This window comes from Tarenaya hassleriana, unplaced genomic scaffold, assembly GCF_000463585.1.
Source record: "Tarenaya hassleriana unplaced genomic scaffold, ASM46358v1 Cleome3, whole genome shotgun sequence".
Lineage (NCBI taxonomy): Eukaryota > Viridiplantae > Streptophyta > Magnoliopsida > Brassicales > Cleomaceae > Tarenaya > Tarenaya hassleriana.
The window spans coordinates 4,205,422-4,221,835 of record NW_010966177.1 but is presented as its reverse complement, the minus strand read 5'-3'; the positions used below and the strand labels follow the sequence as shown (position 1 = coordinate 4,221,835).

At 36.4% G+C, this 16,414-nt stretch overlaps 3 protein-coding genes across 7 annotated transcripts; 2 read left to right on the top strand and 1 right to left on the bottom strand.

Annotated features, from left to right (window-relative positions):
- The first annotated feature begins 6 nt into the window (after window positions 1-6).
- Window positions 7-3,342, top strand: LOC104819279 (LRR receptor-like serine/threonine-protein kinase HSL2). The gene is made up of 2 exons (XM_010549276.1): window positions 7-2,683; window positions 2,771-3,342. The coding sequence occupies exons 1-2, from the start codon at window positions 94-96 to the stop codon at window positions 3,160-3,162; spliced, it is 2,982 nt and encodes a 993-aa protein (XP_010547578.1). The 5' UTR covers window positions 7-93; the 3' UTR covers window positions 3,163-3,342.
- A 76-nt stretch (window positions 3,343-3,418) lies between these two features.
- LOC104819277 (E3 ubiquitin-protein ligase FANCL) lies at window positions 3,419-6,279 on the bottom strand. 5 transcript variants are annotated; one of them, XM_010549274.1, is made up of 12 exons: window positions 6,199-6,279; window positions 5,960-6,031; window positions 5,745-5,815; window positions 5,385-5,463; window positions 5,219-5,293; window positions 5,005-5,119; window positions 4,854-4,911; window positions 4,679-4,762; window positions 4,395-4,531; window positions 4,174-4,297; window positions 3,971-4,078; window positions 3,419-3,870 (listed from the first exon to the last, which is right to left on the bottom strand). In XM_010549274.1, exons 1-11 carry the CDS (start codon window positions 6,199-6,201, stop codon window positions 4,000-4,002), a joined length of 897 nt encoding a protein of 298 aa, XP_010547576.1. In that variant the 5' UTR covers window positions 6,202-6,279; the 3' UTR covers window positions 3,419-3,870; window positions 3,971-3,999. The 5 variants fall into 5 exon arrangements, with proteins under 5 accessions (XP_010547576.1, XP_010547572.1, XP_010547574.1 ...); XM_010549270.1 differs by lacking the exon at window positions 6,199-6,279 and having other exon boundaries at window positions 5,960-6,189; XM_010549272.1 differs by lacking the exon at window positions 6,199-6,279 and having other exon boundaries at window positions 3,419-3,830; window positions 5,960-6,189.
- A 2,770-nt stretch (window positions 6,280-9,049) lies between these two features.
- On the top strand, window positions 9,050-10,763 carry LOC104819276 (transcription factor RAX3-like). The gene is made up of 3 exons (XM_010549269.1): window positions 9,050-9,309; window positions 9,446-9,575; window positions 9,836-10,763. Exons 1-3 carry the CDS (start codon window positions 9,174-9,176, stop codon window positions 10,632-10,634), a joined length of 1,065 nt encoding a protein of 354 aa, XP_010547571.1. The 5' UTR covers window positions 9,050-9,173; the 3' UTR covers window positions 10,635-10,763.
- The last annotated feature ends 5,651 nt before the right edge of the window (window positions 10,764-16,414 follow it).

The window sequence follows — 16,414 nt, the reverse complement described above, 5'->3', positions numbered from 1 at the left end:
CTTTCCCTATCCCTGTCTCCTCACACTTCCTCTTCTACCAAAACCATGTCGATTCCGTAACCTCATTCCACTGTTTCCCTCTCCTGAAGACAGATGAACAACTCCTGCTTCTCTCTCTTCCTCTTGGTCTCTGTTTCTTGGTTTCTTCATGTTTCCTCTAATGGCGGAGACGCTGAAATCTTGATCCGCGTCAAGCAGGCCCGACTCCGTGACCCGGATGGGAAGCTACTCGACTGGGTCATCGCCGGAGATGAACCTAGTCCTTGTAACTGGTCGGGGATTGCTTGCGACCTGAGAAACGGTACGGTCACCAAGATCGATCTCTCCGGGTTCGGTCTCTTTGGCGGGTTCCCGTACGGATTCTGTCGGATCCGTACACTAAAGAATCTCACTCTCTCCGATAACTATCTCAACGGTACGTTTGCTTCTGAGTCTCTCTCCCTCTGCTCCCACCTCCACGTCCTCATTCTCACGGCCAATTCTTTCTCTGGGAGGTTGCCGGATTTTTCCCCGGAGTTTCGTCAGTTACGTGTTCTCGAATTGGAGTCTAACGATTTCTCCGGAGAGATTCCAGAGAGCTACGGGCGATTTCGCGCTCTGCAAGTTCTCAACCTGAACGGGAATGAACTGAGTGGCACGTTACCTGCGTTTCTGGGGAATCTGACCGAGTTGACTCGGCTTGAACTCTCTTATATCCCCTTCAAGCCTGGTCCGATCGCGTCGAGCATAGGGAACCTGACGAAGCTTGCGTATCTCCGGTTGTCGAATTCGAGACTCGTCGGAGAAATTCCGGAGTGGATCGGGAATCTGGTTTCGCTCACGAATCTCGATTTGGCCACTAACAACCTCTCCGGGAAAATTCCAGATAGTATTGGACGACTCAGTTCGATTTATCAGATTGAGCTCTATGAGAATTTTTTGTCCGGCGAGATACCTGAGAGTATCGGGAATTTAACAACTCTGAGGAACTTCGACGTGTCGGAGAATAATCTCACCGGGAAAGTGCCGGAGAAGATCGCGGCGCTGCGGTTATCCTCTTTCAATCTCAACGACAATTTCTTCACCGGAGAAATACCAGAGGTATTGGCTTTGAATCCTAACTTGGTTCAATTGAAGATCTTCAACAACAGTTTCAGCGGAAATTTACCAGAAAATCTCGGCAGATTCTCCGAGTTGGAAGAATTCGATGTCTCGTCGAACGGTTTCACAGGCGAATTGCCTCCGTATCTCTGTCACAGAACAAAGCTTCGGCGAGTAATCACTTTCAACAATCAGTTCTCCGGCAAGTTACCTGAATCGTATGGAGATTGCCAATCGCTTAGTTACGTTCGAATGGCCGATAATCAGCTCTCCGGTGAAGTGCCTATCAAGTTTTGGGAACTATCGCTGGTTCGTCTCGAACTAACCAACAACCGATTCGAAGGTACGATTCCTCCATCGTTATCCAATGCTCGTCATCTCGGTCAGCTCGATGTCTCCGGCAACAACTTTTCCGGTCCGATTCCGGCAAAAATATGTGATCTCCGGGACATCACACTCATCGATATCAGCCGCAACCGTTTCTCTGGTACTCTCCCATCCTGTATCGCGGAGATGCGTAAGCTAGAGAGAGTAAACATGCAGGAGAATCTTCTCGGAGGGGAGATTCCGAGTTCGTTGAGTTCGTGGACCGAGTTGACCGAATTGAACCTCTCCAACAACCGTTTCCGCGGCGTGATACCGCGGGAACTCGGTGACTTGCCGGTGTTGACATATCTCGATCTTTCGAACAATGAAATCACCGGCGAGATTCCGGCGGAGCTGACCAAGCTGAGGCTGAACCAATTCAACGTCTCCAACAACAGACTGTACGGCAGAATTCCTTCTGGATTTCAACAAGATATTTTCGTATCGAGCTTTTCCGGTAACCCGAATCTCTGCGGCTCCGATTTGGATCCGATTCCGCGGTGCCATTCTAAACCCAGAACGTCATATATTCTCGCCATTGCCTCCATCTGCATCGTGATCCTCATCGGTTCTTTGGCTTGGTTATTCATCAAAATCAAACCTTTATTGCATAGAACAAAGCACCGTACCTACAAAGTAATCACATTTCAGCGGGTAGGGTTCACGGAGCAAGACATATTCCCGCATTTAACCAAAGATAACATAATCGGGTCGGGTGGGTCTGGTCTGGTCTACAGAGTGGACCTGAAGTCGGGTCAAACGCTAGCGGTGAAAAAGCTTTGGGCGGAACCGGGTCGGAAACCGGAGTCCGAATCCGTATTCAGATCCGAGGTGGATACGTTGGGTCGGGTCAGACACGGCAACATCGTGAAGCTCCTCATGTGCTGTAGCGGCGAGGAGTCTCGGATCCTGGTGTACGAGTTCATGGAGAACGGCAGCTTGGGTGACGTTTTACATTTGGAGAAGGGACGCCGTGCCGTTTCACCACTTGACTGGACGACACGGTTTTCGATAGCGGTAGGCGCGGCTCAGGGACTCGCTTATCTACACCACGACTGCATGCCGGCGATTGTACACCGTGACGTGAAGAGCAATAACATATTACTGGACAGCGATATGAGGCCACGTGTCGCTGATTTCGGATTGGCCAAGCCGTTGACCTCCGAAGACCGCGGAGATGGAGATGGAGATGCTCCCATGTCAAGAATCGCTGGATCCTACGGCTACATTGCACCCGGTTAGCATCCTAATTTTACTTCGGCACGATTGATTTCCGGTTATCTCCGGTACAATTAAAATTGACACTGCCCTTTTTTGATGACAGAGTATGCGTATACGCTGAAAGTGAACGAGAAGAGCGACGTGTACAGTTTTGGCGTGGTACTACTCGAGTTGATCACGGGAAAAAGACCAAACGACCCTTCGTTCGGGGAGAACAGTGACATTGTGAAATTTGCAATGGAAGCTGCATTGTCATACTCTTCTTCCTCGTCGCCGGTGGGAGCGAATTGGGATTCACGGGGACATTTTCGAGATCTAAGCAAGCTCGTAGACAAGAGGATGAGCCCTTCTGCGAGCGAATACAAGGAGATGGAGAAAGTCGTAGACGTTGCGCTTCTCTGTACGTCGTCGTTTCCCATCAACAGACCTACCATGAGGAGAGTGGTCGAGTTGCTCAAGGAGAAGGAGAAGAAACCGGTTTCTACAGTCGAATGATACGGTGCCGTTTTCATCTGGTTCTGGGCTTTGTTTTTCTTGCTTTTGGGTTTTTGGGCTTTATATATATGTTTAGAATAGAGCCATAGAAATATTATTTTAGAAGCAAATTATGTCCTCTTGTTGTTCAGAGCTCTTGAAGTGTAAAATATCTAAATTAATGAGTTTACATGCTCTGAATTTATCATTCTTGACATAGTTTTCTATTTCAACTCGTATTTAAATTGAAATGTATTAAAGATTAGGACTTTTAAGATACAAAACACAAATTTCTATTCAAACTTTGTTCTTTTTGGCTGAAGGTTGGATAGATATATATTACATATAGCCACTTGTCAAATACAGAAACTAAGAGATGAGAGAGAAGTTCTTTCGAGAGAATGCGGAGTCGCACGTGTACGAGGTCCCGCCTTTTTGTAAACTCGCTACCTGCACTGTTTTGTCGATCTATAACTTATCAAAGGGTCACCCCCACCACGAAGGGCCACCATCTGTAAGCTTCTCTCTCATGCAGCTTTCTCTAACGTAGAAGTGATCATCAGCAGTTGACTAAGACTGCTCAATGTGCTTCGTTCACTTAGTCTCGATGTGTTAAACTCTTCCTCTACCACCCATACTCAGGTCCTGATGGGCTCTTTGAGAGGAAACACCGCTGAAGCAAGGTTGTCCTGTAAAGCAGAAAGCGTGGGTGTTTGTTGTTCGTGTATCCTGAACCATGTTGACAATCAGAATCCATGGTGACATCTGTATCAGTTCGACACCCAGAATCCATTGTAACATTCATAAGAGTTCAGAAAAAAATAATAACCCGCATGGAGAATTACGGTTGTCTAACGTCTACTTCTTCGTGCCGTCGATTTTGACGGCAACTGGGTCTGAACAATAAGGGCAGTTCCCGAAGAGAACATCAAATGACCTGCAAGAGCCGGAACATGAAGGGGGACAAAACAAACTCTTGAATGAGCTTCAAAGCAAACGATGAAATACGAGAAAGCCCGAGATTCCACTCACTGTCTGGTTGTTGTGATCGACCGCAACCAATCTATGAGGCAGAGACTGTGGAATGACTTGTTGCAACTCGTGTTATCACAAATGTAGTCAGTTCTTGTTCCGCTTCTAGCTCCGAGCTCCTCATCTTTTGTCAAGATTTGTCAAAGCATATCATTGGTCAGTGATTTTGGTTTTTTGGCAAACTGTTACTATGAGGCATCCATTTTATATCAAGACATTACCGGTCGGTAGAAACTGGGCATAGCAAATTCCACATTCAATTTGTTGATGATCAGCTTCATGTTGGACACTGTGGGGTCTTGGCAGCTCAGCATCTAGAACACATACGAGGTTTCCGGAAAACGATCTTTCCTTTGACCTGTGTGGCATTCATTATAACCACCAACCAGTCATACACCTGTGAATTTTGGTGATTCTAGCAAAATCATGAAGCTCATTTCCTACCAATTTGATGCTGTAAGTTGGAACAATGATTCAAAATGGAAGAGAACAGACAAAGGGTTACCATTTTTTGCTGTTTCTTCTCCATCTCATTCTTAAGCAATCCATATGCATAGCTGCTGGAGGTCCAGGATCCATAAACCGGCACCTGTGTTAGGTGATGCTACTCATTACTGGATAATGAGGAAAATGAGGGCTCTGGCTCCAATTCAAGAGTGTGTGTTCAGATAGCATCATACTCAGGTAGCGATTTAGGGTCGTTGAAGTTGACATGAACGATGATAATGCAATCATTTCCTGAGAAATGAAAAAGTAGATAAAACCGAATTGCTTTAAGAAACAATCAAATCAACATCGAATGGAGAACAGAAAAAATTGCGAAAAGCTAACCAGCTTGAATCCGACGGACAGTTGAGGCCCTAGATGGTTGCTTTGCATCAACCACACAGAGAGATTTGTCAATGTCATCTAAGACCGACCAAAATTCTTGAAGTTTGTTCAGATGCTGTGGACAAAGCCTTTTGCATGGTCATACACCCTTATGCACCTTAAATAAAAATCTATTAAGACAGAACATATTGAGTTTCTGGCCTGAAACAGCTACCTCTTGGAACTGGCGCATCACATCCTTCAGTCTCATGCTTTCCGTCCATTCTAGATTAAACATGTACGGAATGTCCTGCAGGTGAAAAAAACAAGAAGGCATATGGGCATTTAGAAGTGTTCAGGAGAGAAGAATAGCTGAAATAAAAAGTCTTAACAAGACTGACAGCTGAAACCGAAGGTGGGCATTTAGGATAGTCTTTATCCAGCTGAATTTCCAGTATGTGCTCTCTTCCCTTCTGATCACTGCAGATGACATGTTCAGATGCTAATCAGCAAGCTGGAAAATCCGGAAAAGCCGAAATACAAAGGCGAGCCCTACAACGACGCCAAACCAAACTAAGGCATTGTGGAAATTCACTGGAAATGGAAATATTCACTGAAGTTCGAAACAAATGCAGTAGAATCACTATCAATTCTCAAGAAAATTCGAAGAAATCCTAAAACTAAAAGTATGAGAAAGTTTTACTGTTAAAAATGAAGTGGGAAGAAGGGCATACAATTTCTATTCAAAATTTGAAACTTACATAATATGGAAGCTGAAAAACGTTAAATCTCGACCTAATATTTTCAGCCGTTCCCATCCAAGTTCCTCTATCTGTAATGGAACAAAAAGGACATAGCAGAATGAAGATGATAATTGCAGAAGATTAAGTAGTATAATTACTATAAGCATAAATACTCAAGTCCAGAAAAAGAGAAAAATCCTAAAGCCAGAAAACAAAAAGCATCAACGATTCACCTCCGAGTACACCCTCCGGTAAAACGACGAAGACTTGGCCAATTCCCTGCATCTTCCACGTTCAACATATTCCTGCAATGCATTGTACGATTCATTAAAATCCCTAAATCCAAACCGTAATTCGAATGTTCGATCTCGTACTATCAGATCATCTACAGCAGCACAACACATGTATACATCCGTACGCCATACGAAATCGAATTTCAGAACAGAAAACGAACGAGAACAGGAAATGCTACCATCTCGAATCCGAAAGCAGAGAGTCTCCTTCACGCCTTGGCTGTGTTTTCGGAAGCAGGGCGTCCTTTCTATTAATTGGGCTTGTTTGGACTTCTGATAAGGCCCAAATAATAATTCCTAATTAGGTTTAAATTTACCCGATTTGTATATATAAAGCGCCGACCTGGCCGCACTATGATCACGATCGTTCTTCCTTCCACCGCGATCGAATCTCACGGTCCAAAATAAATTTACTTTGAATAAATCAAAATATAATTGTATATATAAATATATTTGTATATATGTATATATTTTTTATTTTGTAAATATATATATATATATATATATGTTTAGATTTGTATGACATGGTGACATAGTAAAAAAAATTTATCCAGCTTTTCACGTCAGCCGCCACGTGGCCTTCCACGTCAGCCGTAACAGACTCTTAACACCATTTCGGATTGTGCAGTAAATTGTAGTAAAATTGGGTAATTCGTATATCGATCTAGGATATTTGATAATTTCGTATAGGTTTTTATCAAATTAAAAGTTCGTATAAGAAAATTTCATTTTTCTTTAATTTAATCTATTAATTTTTGTGGAAAAAAAAGAATATGCATTTGTGGACTTTTTTTTTTTATATAAATGATGTCTCCTATGTGTATAGTAAATGTATATTAATGAGGATCCAAAAGAGGGGAAAGTTACCGATTACAACAGAACACTTCAAAGCATCATGAATATCACAAGGGTCGAAATGTCTAAACCAGAATTCAAGAATGAAAAGATGGCCTACGATGCAAGAAGACCAATTCCTGTTACCAGTCTCGAAATTCGATTACACTTTTTATTATTATTTTTTAACCCAACTTGATTTACTTTTTTCGTAAAGTAATTTAATCAACTATATATTTTGTCAAAAAATAAATATAAACACAATGAGAAATAATCTGAACAGTTTAGTTTTTTTCCAAGTGCTTTGACTTTTAACCCCATTGGCCCAATTTGAAGCCAAGTCAACCTTTTTGTTCGTCTAGAAGCCTTGGGCACATTTTTTATTTACTTTTGCAATGTATAGAACCTATAACATCTTTATTCACTCGGAACTGTAAATTGTACAATGTTGAAATATGTATATATATATATATTTGTATGTATGTATAGCCATAATTGAGTCAAAAAAAGGTCAATAATCGACCAAAAATCTCAATTAGTACATGAGCCAATCAATTGCGTGCTTTTGAAATCCAACGTTTCTCGATTAATTTTATTTCGCTTAAAAAACTGCGTAATTTTGTGTGTGAATATATATACACACACACACATATATATATATGCTTCAAAACAAAACTAAGTTAAACATGATCTATTTACATATAATTAAATCACGACGATGTAAATATAGATTATAAGCAAGTTGGTCCAAACTGTGACGACATTAAAGTGGAAGGGCGGGTTTCTTCCTGAATCTCAGCTGCCGTGGAAATATCTAATTTAATTACTATATCTTAAAACGTTAAATCTCTATCACAGTCTTTGATTTAGTTTTGATTTGGGTCCACTAGATAGAGGGCGTCAATGGATCAAATTTTATACAAAAATGATTTATTAAGAGTGGAAACATATTATAATTATTAAAGTAATACAACAATAGTAGCAGTAGATCTATATATAGATTCACTATATATCGTTGCACTTAGTTTGAAACTTTGGCGTATTATTTATTTTAAAATATTGTTTTAGGATGACTCATATCATTATCGAGGGCTTATTATATATATATATATATATATATATATATATATATAAATTCATGGTAATTTTTTCTTAGGGTTTGGCCATTTTGTTCACCTACCATAACGGAATTTAGTCTGCCAGATTTCGATATAAACAAAATACGGATCCTAAGTCACATAATATAGATTAAAATTAATAATTAAATCAAACTAATAAAAATACGATAAAATATATAAAAAAAATGTTATGAATCTAAGTCAATTATATCCAGAAATTACAAAGATGCACCGTGAAAAGTGCAATTGGATAGAAAATTCGGTGAAATTCATAGTTATAAAAAAATATATCTGGAAATTTATATAATAAAAATTCATATATAGAGGGACGGATCCACTTGTATATTGGTCACATATCCATTCTGTTTAGTTAAAAAATTTTAGTTTTTTTTAATAAAATTTATTTTGCTAAATACCTCCGCATATATACATATATATATATATATATATATATACACTCAAGCATATTGTACAAAATTACAAAACATAAAAAAGTAGCGAGTAATATTCCGACAAAACGCAGAGAAAAACTGAAGTGTGACAAACGAATGTCCAACACAGTGATTGCTTGGTTGTAACAGCAACAGATGAGATGACTGAGTCCATCCATCAACATGTCATCGCAAAGTACACTCTGACCATGAAAAAATGATGGCTTTTTTTCACATGTAAGTAAGGGGGAGGCAGAATCAAAGGGTACAAACAGTGTGATAGCTTGGGATTTAATTTTCCTAATATAATGGAGAATTAATGAATAGTAATAGATTCTGGGCTCAGAAGAAAGACAAATGAGAAAACCTTAGTCTACCTCTTCTCTTCTACCTGGCGTTTCTCATTTCATTATTCTATAAATTAATTATTAATTGTAATCCAATTCATAAAGTTGCTTTCTTATATATTTTTTTCCCTTAAAATTTCCAACTTTTTGACATCTTCGCCGGAGACCTTCTCCTCCAGCTATTATATACTCTCCTCTCCTTTCTCTCCCTTCACACACACACGCATACATGCATGTATATAAATATAAAGCCGCATAACTCCACACACCATCATCATCATCAACATCATAATTGAGACGAGAGAGAGAGAGAGAAAGAGAGAGAGAGAGAGAGAGAGAGAGAGAGAGAGGGAGAGAGAGTATATGAGCAATAACAAAACACGAATATATTACAATAATTAGCAGAGAAGGAGGATATCTCGGGATGGGAAGAGCACCATGCTGCGACAAGGCGAACGTGAAGAAAGGGCCTTGGTCTCCTGAGGAAGACGCCAAGCTCAAGGCCTATATCGAGAAGCATGGCACCGGAGGCAACTGGATTGCTTTGCCCCAGAAGATTGGTAAATCTCTAAACACTTCTGCTCACCAGCATCTATATAATTAATTTCAGGTTCTTGTTTTTTTAAGATGAAATAAAATTATGTAGATCATTTCTTGATGGGGGGGTTTTTCTTTCAAATCGTTTATTGAATTTAGGGCTAAAGAGATGTGGGAAGAGCTGCAGGCTTAGATGGCTAAACTATCTGAGACCAAACATCAAACATGGAGGCTTCTCCGAGGAAGAAGACAACATCATTTGTAACCTCTATGTCACTATTGGCAGCCGGTAAATTAACATGTCAATCATTCTCTACACGTACATAGATATACACAGATACAATGCCCCGACAAATCGCCCCGCGACGACGTTATTTAATTTTCAAAATTCCATTCTGTCTTATTACAAATTAATTAAATAATTTATAGGACCATTGTCAAAAGTAACCTATCTATTGGAATGTTGATTTCATCAAGATTTTCTTCTATATTTTGCTACCCTTTTGAAAGAAACATCGTTAATCACGTGTATAAATATTTGTGTATTAGGTGGTCTATAATAGCTGCTCAATTGCCGGGAAGAACAGACAACGACATAAAGAACTACTGGAACACGAGGCTGAAGAAGAAGCTTCTGAACAAACAGCGAAAGGAGTTGCAAGAAGCACGGCTGAAGCAGGAGATGATGATGCTGAAGAGACAAAACCAAACCCAGAACAATCTCGACATGTTTGGGGAAAGCCTCATGAAACAAGAACAAAACCTATACTGGCCACAGCTTCCTCAAGCACCACCTGTTGTCATGAACCAAGCGGAATTACCGACAACCTACGACAGCTACTACGGCCAATCATCATCATCATTAACTGATCAAGAACAAACGCACTTAAACATCAAGAACATGGTCAAGATTGAAGAGACAGACAGAAAGCCCCAGGAAGAGACAAACATCTACAGTAGTCAAAACCCTTTTGATTTCTCCTTCAATCATCAAGATTACGGTACTGAATTTGGAGGAAGATTCGCTATGAACTCGGTCATGAGCAGCAGCACAAACTCTCCTTTGCCGAGCAGCCAATACATAAATGATCACCAGGAGCTCCATCAATGGTTTGGAAGTTTCCAGATCGATCCAGCCATGAACGACTTGTTCAGGAGCAACGTTCAGAATCTTGAAGGGCTTGAGGGCAACACATTCTATGGGAGCTCAGCCATGGGAACAACAAGCAATTCGGCTGACCAAAGTACAGTTAGCTGGGAAGACATGAGTTCTCTTGTTTATGACCAAAACAAAACTAATTTGGGAGACGCAAGCTACTTCAACAACAATGTGATAATACAAGGGTAGTGTATATGTTTTGTATTTTTTATTCTACATATCGAAGGCGGTCTATTTTTGTATAAATTTGTATCTCCTAGGGTGTTTGGACGAGTATATGGATTGAATATTCATGCTTAGATAATTTTTATTTGTTTACTCAGTTTCAGATTTGGTATAATTATAAAAATCCTTTTGTTTAAGTGCGTGTATGGTATTTAAAAGAAACGAGACATATATTAATCTAACAGAGTTGAGAGTCTAAAAAAGAAGACGATCTTTAATCGCACCAACATCACCGCTTAGGTATTAATTTACCAATATCTTGACATATTCACACACATATTTGTGTATGGAAATATTAAATAATATGCATTTCTATGTATGATAATTTTCTGGATTTTGTTGAACAGTATTTTAACGAAGAATCCTAGGAGGGTTAATTTCGTTACTATTCTTATTCATATATATATCGGGCTATATATGCATGGAGTTGAATTAGCTGGAAGCCATTGTAATAATATTTTTGTTAATTCATTTTTGTGGGGGTTGTTGTTTGATTTTGAAGATAATATATACCTAACGTATTGAAGAATAGGGTTTTTTTCTTCTTCTTCTCCTTGTACCAATTCAACGGATGCGATCAAAAGAGGACATACGAAAATTTCATAGTCTGTTTCTGAGTTTCATCACAGAATCAAAACTTACGTATACCCTAATGATGTCATCGAAAATTCTCTTCCGCTGTTTGGCACAATCCTTCTTTTGCCCTTTCAACCGACCCTTAACTCAGATCTCAAACACTTATATTTATATATATATCCACGTCCTCATAATTCTAATAAATTCCACTTTGGAAACAACCTGTCCCTATCCTTCTATCTCTTTCATGTTGAAATGAGGAAACAAATATATATTTAAGAATATTGAAATTGATTGGAAATGATTATGAGGATGATTGAGAGAAATTAAAGACACAAAATCAATTAACAAATAATGATAATTGTGTCAATTATCTCTTAATTTATTTGTTTCCATCATATATTATTTCTTTGTAAATTTCTTTCTTTAATTATTTTATAGTTGTTTCTTATAAATAGATGAGTTATTCTCATTGTAAAATAACAAGAAGAAGAGATGTAGTAATAAAAGTGTTCTTTGGAAACAAATAAATTAAGAGATAATTGACACAATTATCATTATTTGTTAATTGATTTTGTGTCTTTAATTTCTCTCAATCATCCTCATAATCATTTCCAATCAATTTCAATATTCTTAAATATATATTTGTTTCCTCATTTCAACATTCCCTCTCAAAATTGACTTAGAGATAATGCAAAAAGTCAATATTGGAAAGAATACCTAAAATAATTCAAAAACTCGATGAGTAATTCATTGTTAATAAAATGATCCATAGATACCAATCAGGTTCTTGAGAGTTTTGATCCATCTTCAAATCAGTTCGCTTGATCATGGAATTCTGCCTTTATCTCCTTTTGTCATAGCACTTCGCTTGATCTTGGAGCTTTTTGTGGCTTTGATTCCTTTTGTCATAGCACCTCGTTTGATTCTGGATTTTGTTTCACTTCAAACCACTTGGATATATGAATATTAAGAACTCAAAAATAAAGAGAGTAAAAAATAAAAACTAACAAAATATATAGAATAGATCGTAACGCTGCTTTGATACCATGATAAATTTAGTGATTAAAGGATGAGAAGATTAAGAACGAGGACCGAAATAAGAAAAAAGATGAACGTTTAAGCAAAGAACATCGTTGGCTAGTATATGCCAAGATGTGTATGCGGGACACGTTTTGGTAAAATGATTTCTGTATATACATAGCAATAGAAATATTACAAATATATATACAACAACTAATAGGTGTGATATGGAAAGATTATATCATAAGAAAGGAAACATGATATATTTATAATGATATTTTAATAAGAAATAGAAAGTGGAAGCCGTTGAATCCTTTGATTGTGCTTGATGTATATTCTAAAATCTCCATTATCTCCAACATTTCATTTCAAGGCACTAACTTTTCTGTATTGGTCTATACTATTCACATACATATACATATTACATATATATTGTTAGAATAAAAAATGAATATATGATTAGAGTGAAATATAGATTTTAAGATATAATTGAAAATAATAATGAAAACAATATTATGTCAAATATTGTATATCTTATTTTTTCTATTATTTTCTATTTTTTATTTCGTTTGTTAATTTTTTTTATAAATATTTGAATTATTTTTATTGTAATATAATAAGAAAAAGAGATATAGTAATAAAAATAATTTTTTTTCTTTTTATATTTTTCTTATTTTGTTTACCTATTTTACTTTTCAAGTCAATATATATATTAATGTATGATAAAGGAATGTGTTAATTATTAGGTCGAAAATGACATCATATTTCTCTAGACAATCTATATGTATACAGGACAAAGCTACTTCTTATATATATTATGAAAATTTTAATTTCAGTGTGTTACTTTCCTCTTTTTCACTGTTTGACTTTTCATCAGAAATATTTTTTTTATAAGATATTTCACCATTTTCAATCCTTACCGTTCTTTCAAAAGGTTAGAGAGCTTGGTTTTCAGAAGTTAAAAACCCTTGGTTTTGTGCCTTGTTTTGTTTTAAATATACCTTTTTTGCGTAGAATTTCGCGTATTAGTTTTCTTCAATGCAACTTGAAAAATCGTGGTCGTCGTATTTTTATATTCGGAAAGGAGATATGACTTGTCTACCCACTTTAGAAAAAGGTGCATATATACACACACACACATATATATATATATATATGTGTGTGTGTGTGTAACAAGGAAAGCGTTGCGCTTCAAGATCCGAAAGTTCAATAGTTCACATTATTTTCTCGGTATACAAACACATATAAGATTATGTTCACGTGGATATACACATGCAAATATATACATGGTACATCAATATGTATATCAGGCACCGGTGTATGTATATGTATATATGTACATATATATAGTTTCTTTCTATTAGTAATTTATCGTTTCCTTTTACCCCGGATGTGATTTTTAAAAAAAAATGTAAATGTGAAATTATTATTATAAGAAGAATTATTCCAAAAAAAAAGAATGATTCTATCCATTTTCGTACTTAACGCAATAGCCAGTCGAGAATGAATGGCGTGTTGAAGAATATTACAAAAGTGGTCTCTGAAAAAACAAGTCGTGTGAATGTTCCAAAACATTCTCTACCATCAGCAAAATGACAAATCTCATGAATTATCCGCCTCTAATTCATATTTAATTAATAGCGCACCATTATTTAAAAAGAGATTACCCATCACATACGAAATTAGTTGTCTGTGTGCGGTGCATGAATGTATGTATATATGTATATACATGTACCTACCTGTGTAGCTGTGTATGTATTTCCCAAAAAGTAAGGGGGAAAGTTTCCAATGAAAATATCCCATCACAAGTTCCAAAATATGTACTTCCACTAATGACCCAATTCATATGCGCTGTGGGATTATTGTGAATACACCCCCCCCTCCCCATATATATATACACGCACATGAACGTATACAACTATACATGCAATATATGTAATTTATACATCTTTGTATATAAAAAAAATCGTATCCGGAGGCATACCCGCTTATCATGCAGATAGAAATAATTAATTAAGCGTGATTTAGAAAAGAAGGGACTTAATGATGAAAATTACGAATGTAAGCATTTACATCAATGGAATGGATGGCAGAACGTGTCATGGGCATGATGTGTACATATAACTGTATAACTTTATTTAAGCATATTTTACTTACCTTCCTAAAGGATCCTTTCGTTTACATATATGTGATATATACACATAAGAATTATTTACAAAATGAATGCTTTAGAGTAATATTTATTTTTTCTCTCCATAAAATTGAATAGTATACAGTTGAATTGCTCTAGAATTAGTGTACGAAACTCACAAAAAAGTGTCATACACATAACTGAATTATAAGTAAATGTCCAAATAAAATAGGATTTGTTGGACAAATTTCACTTTAAAAAATCATGTAGTATTGATCTTTCTCCTTGTTTGCTTTTCTAATTTAAATACCATCTATTGATTGTGTATAGTATATCAATTATTTTTTTCCATATCAATCATAACTTTACTATATATATAGTATTTAAGACTAATTTGTTTTTGGAGCATATTGAACTTTCTCGTGTTCCAGCCTTCATAATATTCACATTATACACACACGTATACAAATATGATAGTGCAAATAATATATATATATATATATACGTATACATATGCATATGTGTCTCGGGTCAAAATAAAATAAATAAAGAATGAAAAGGGAATAACCATGGAAGAGAAGAAGTCAATGAACTAAAAATCAACAAGAGAGTAAAATAAAATAAAAAGGGATACAATAAACTAAAGTAAAGTTGGAATATACAAATTAATGGCGCATTCTGTAAAAAACCCTTGGACGAATAGAGATCATAAAACACCAAATAAAATCTTGCTTGAAGACTCGCGACCACTCTCGTGCCCCGACAAATCGCCCCGCGACGACGTTATTTAATTTTCAAAATTCCATTCTGTCTTATTACAAATTAATTAAATAATTTATAGGACCATTGTCAAAAGTAACCTATCTATTTCTAAATTTTATTTTATATCCAACTTATGTCGACATTCACTAACACGTCAAAAAAAGATTATTATTATTATTATTATTATTAAATTCAATTCTTCTTTGCTTATTGTATTTTTTTTTACTCTCTTTTTTCTTGCTTTTTCCTTTTTCTGTGTTTGTCGTGTCTGATCATTCTGTTTGTGTTTGTCGTTTTATGTCATCTGCCCGTGGGGAAAAAATTAATGACTTTTTCAAATTCATTCCTGTAATAAATTAATAATCATGACCCATTTTATTGTTTATATCTTAAGGCCCATATTTTTAAAATGCGAAGCCCATAATCTTAGCCTAATTTAACTTCTGAACAAATGGGCCTGAAGTGGCCCCTTATGCTGATCTCAATTCATTGTCGGGCTTTACAAGGCTTATTTTGGGCAGAGCCCCCCAGTTACCCAAAAAAAGGTGTATAGTTCTATTTATTTGTTTGTTTTTTATTTTTTTATATTTGATTATTCTACGGAAAATTAATACACATGTCGGGAATTATATAAGGTCAAAGACATAAAGAGTCAACGAAGCTTTTATCATGTGAAAAAAAAAATTGGAAGTATAGTAGAGGATGAACATAGAGAAGTAATTAAGAACGAGCAAATACAATTAATGACTTCGTAGTTACGTCAAAGCAAACAAAAATCTTTGTGCGATATGTTGCTTTGCCTTTAAGACTGATTAGTTAGTAGGCGATGAATCTTCCCCTAATATATGTAAATAATTATATATTAATCTATGTGCATTAACACATAAGTATATTAAATCAACACCACACACACACATTATATATATGGGATATGATATTTAGTATATTACATCATGATATGATTGATATCTATGCATATGCTATTGAGTTTTTCATTTTTATAGTATTAACGTACAACATCTTCAACAACGGCCGACTTCGAGTTTGGGATTAGTTAGATCGAAAAACCAACAAACCTCCTAATTATAAAAAAACGTACAACTTGTATACGAGGCTTGGAAGAATATATAAGCGTATAATATTTTTTTAAAAAATTGTTATTGTTCGAATTTTACAGAAGATATCAACCTTATTTCACAATATGCATGAAGCTAATATTGAGACTAACAAAAAAAAGAGACTCACTTGCTAA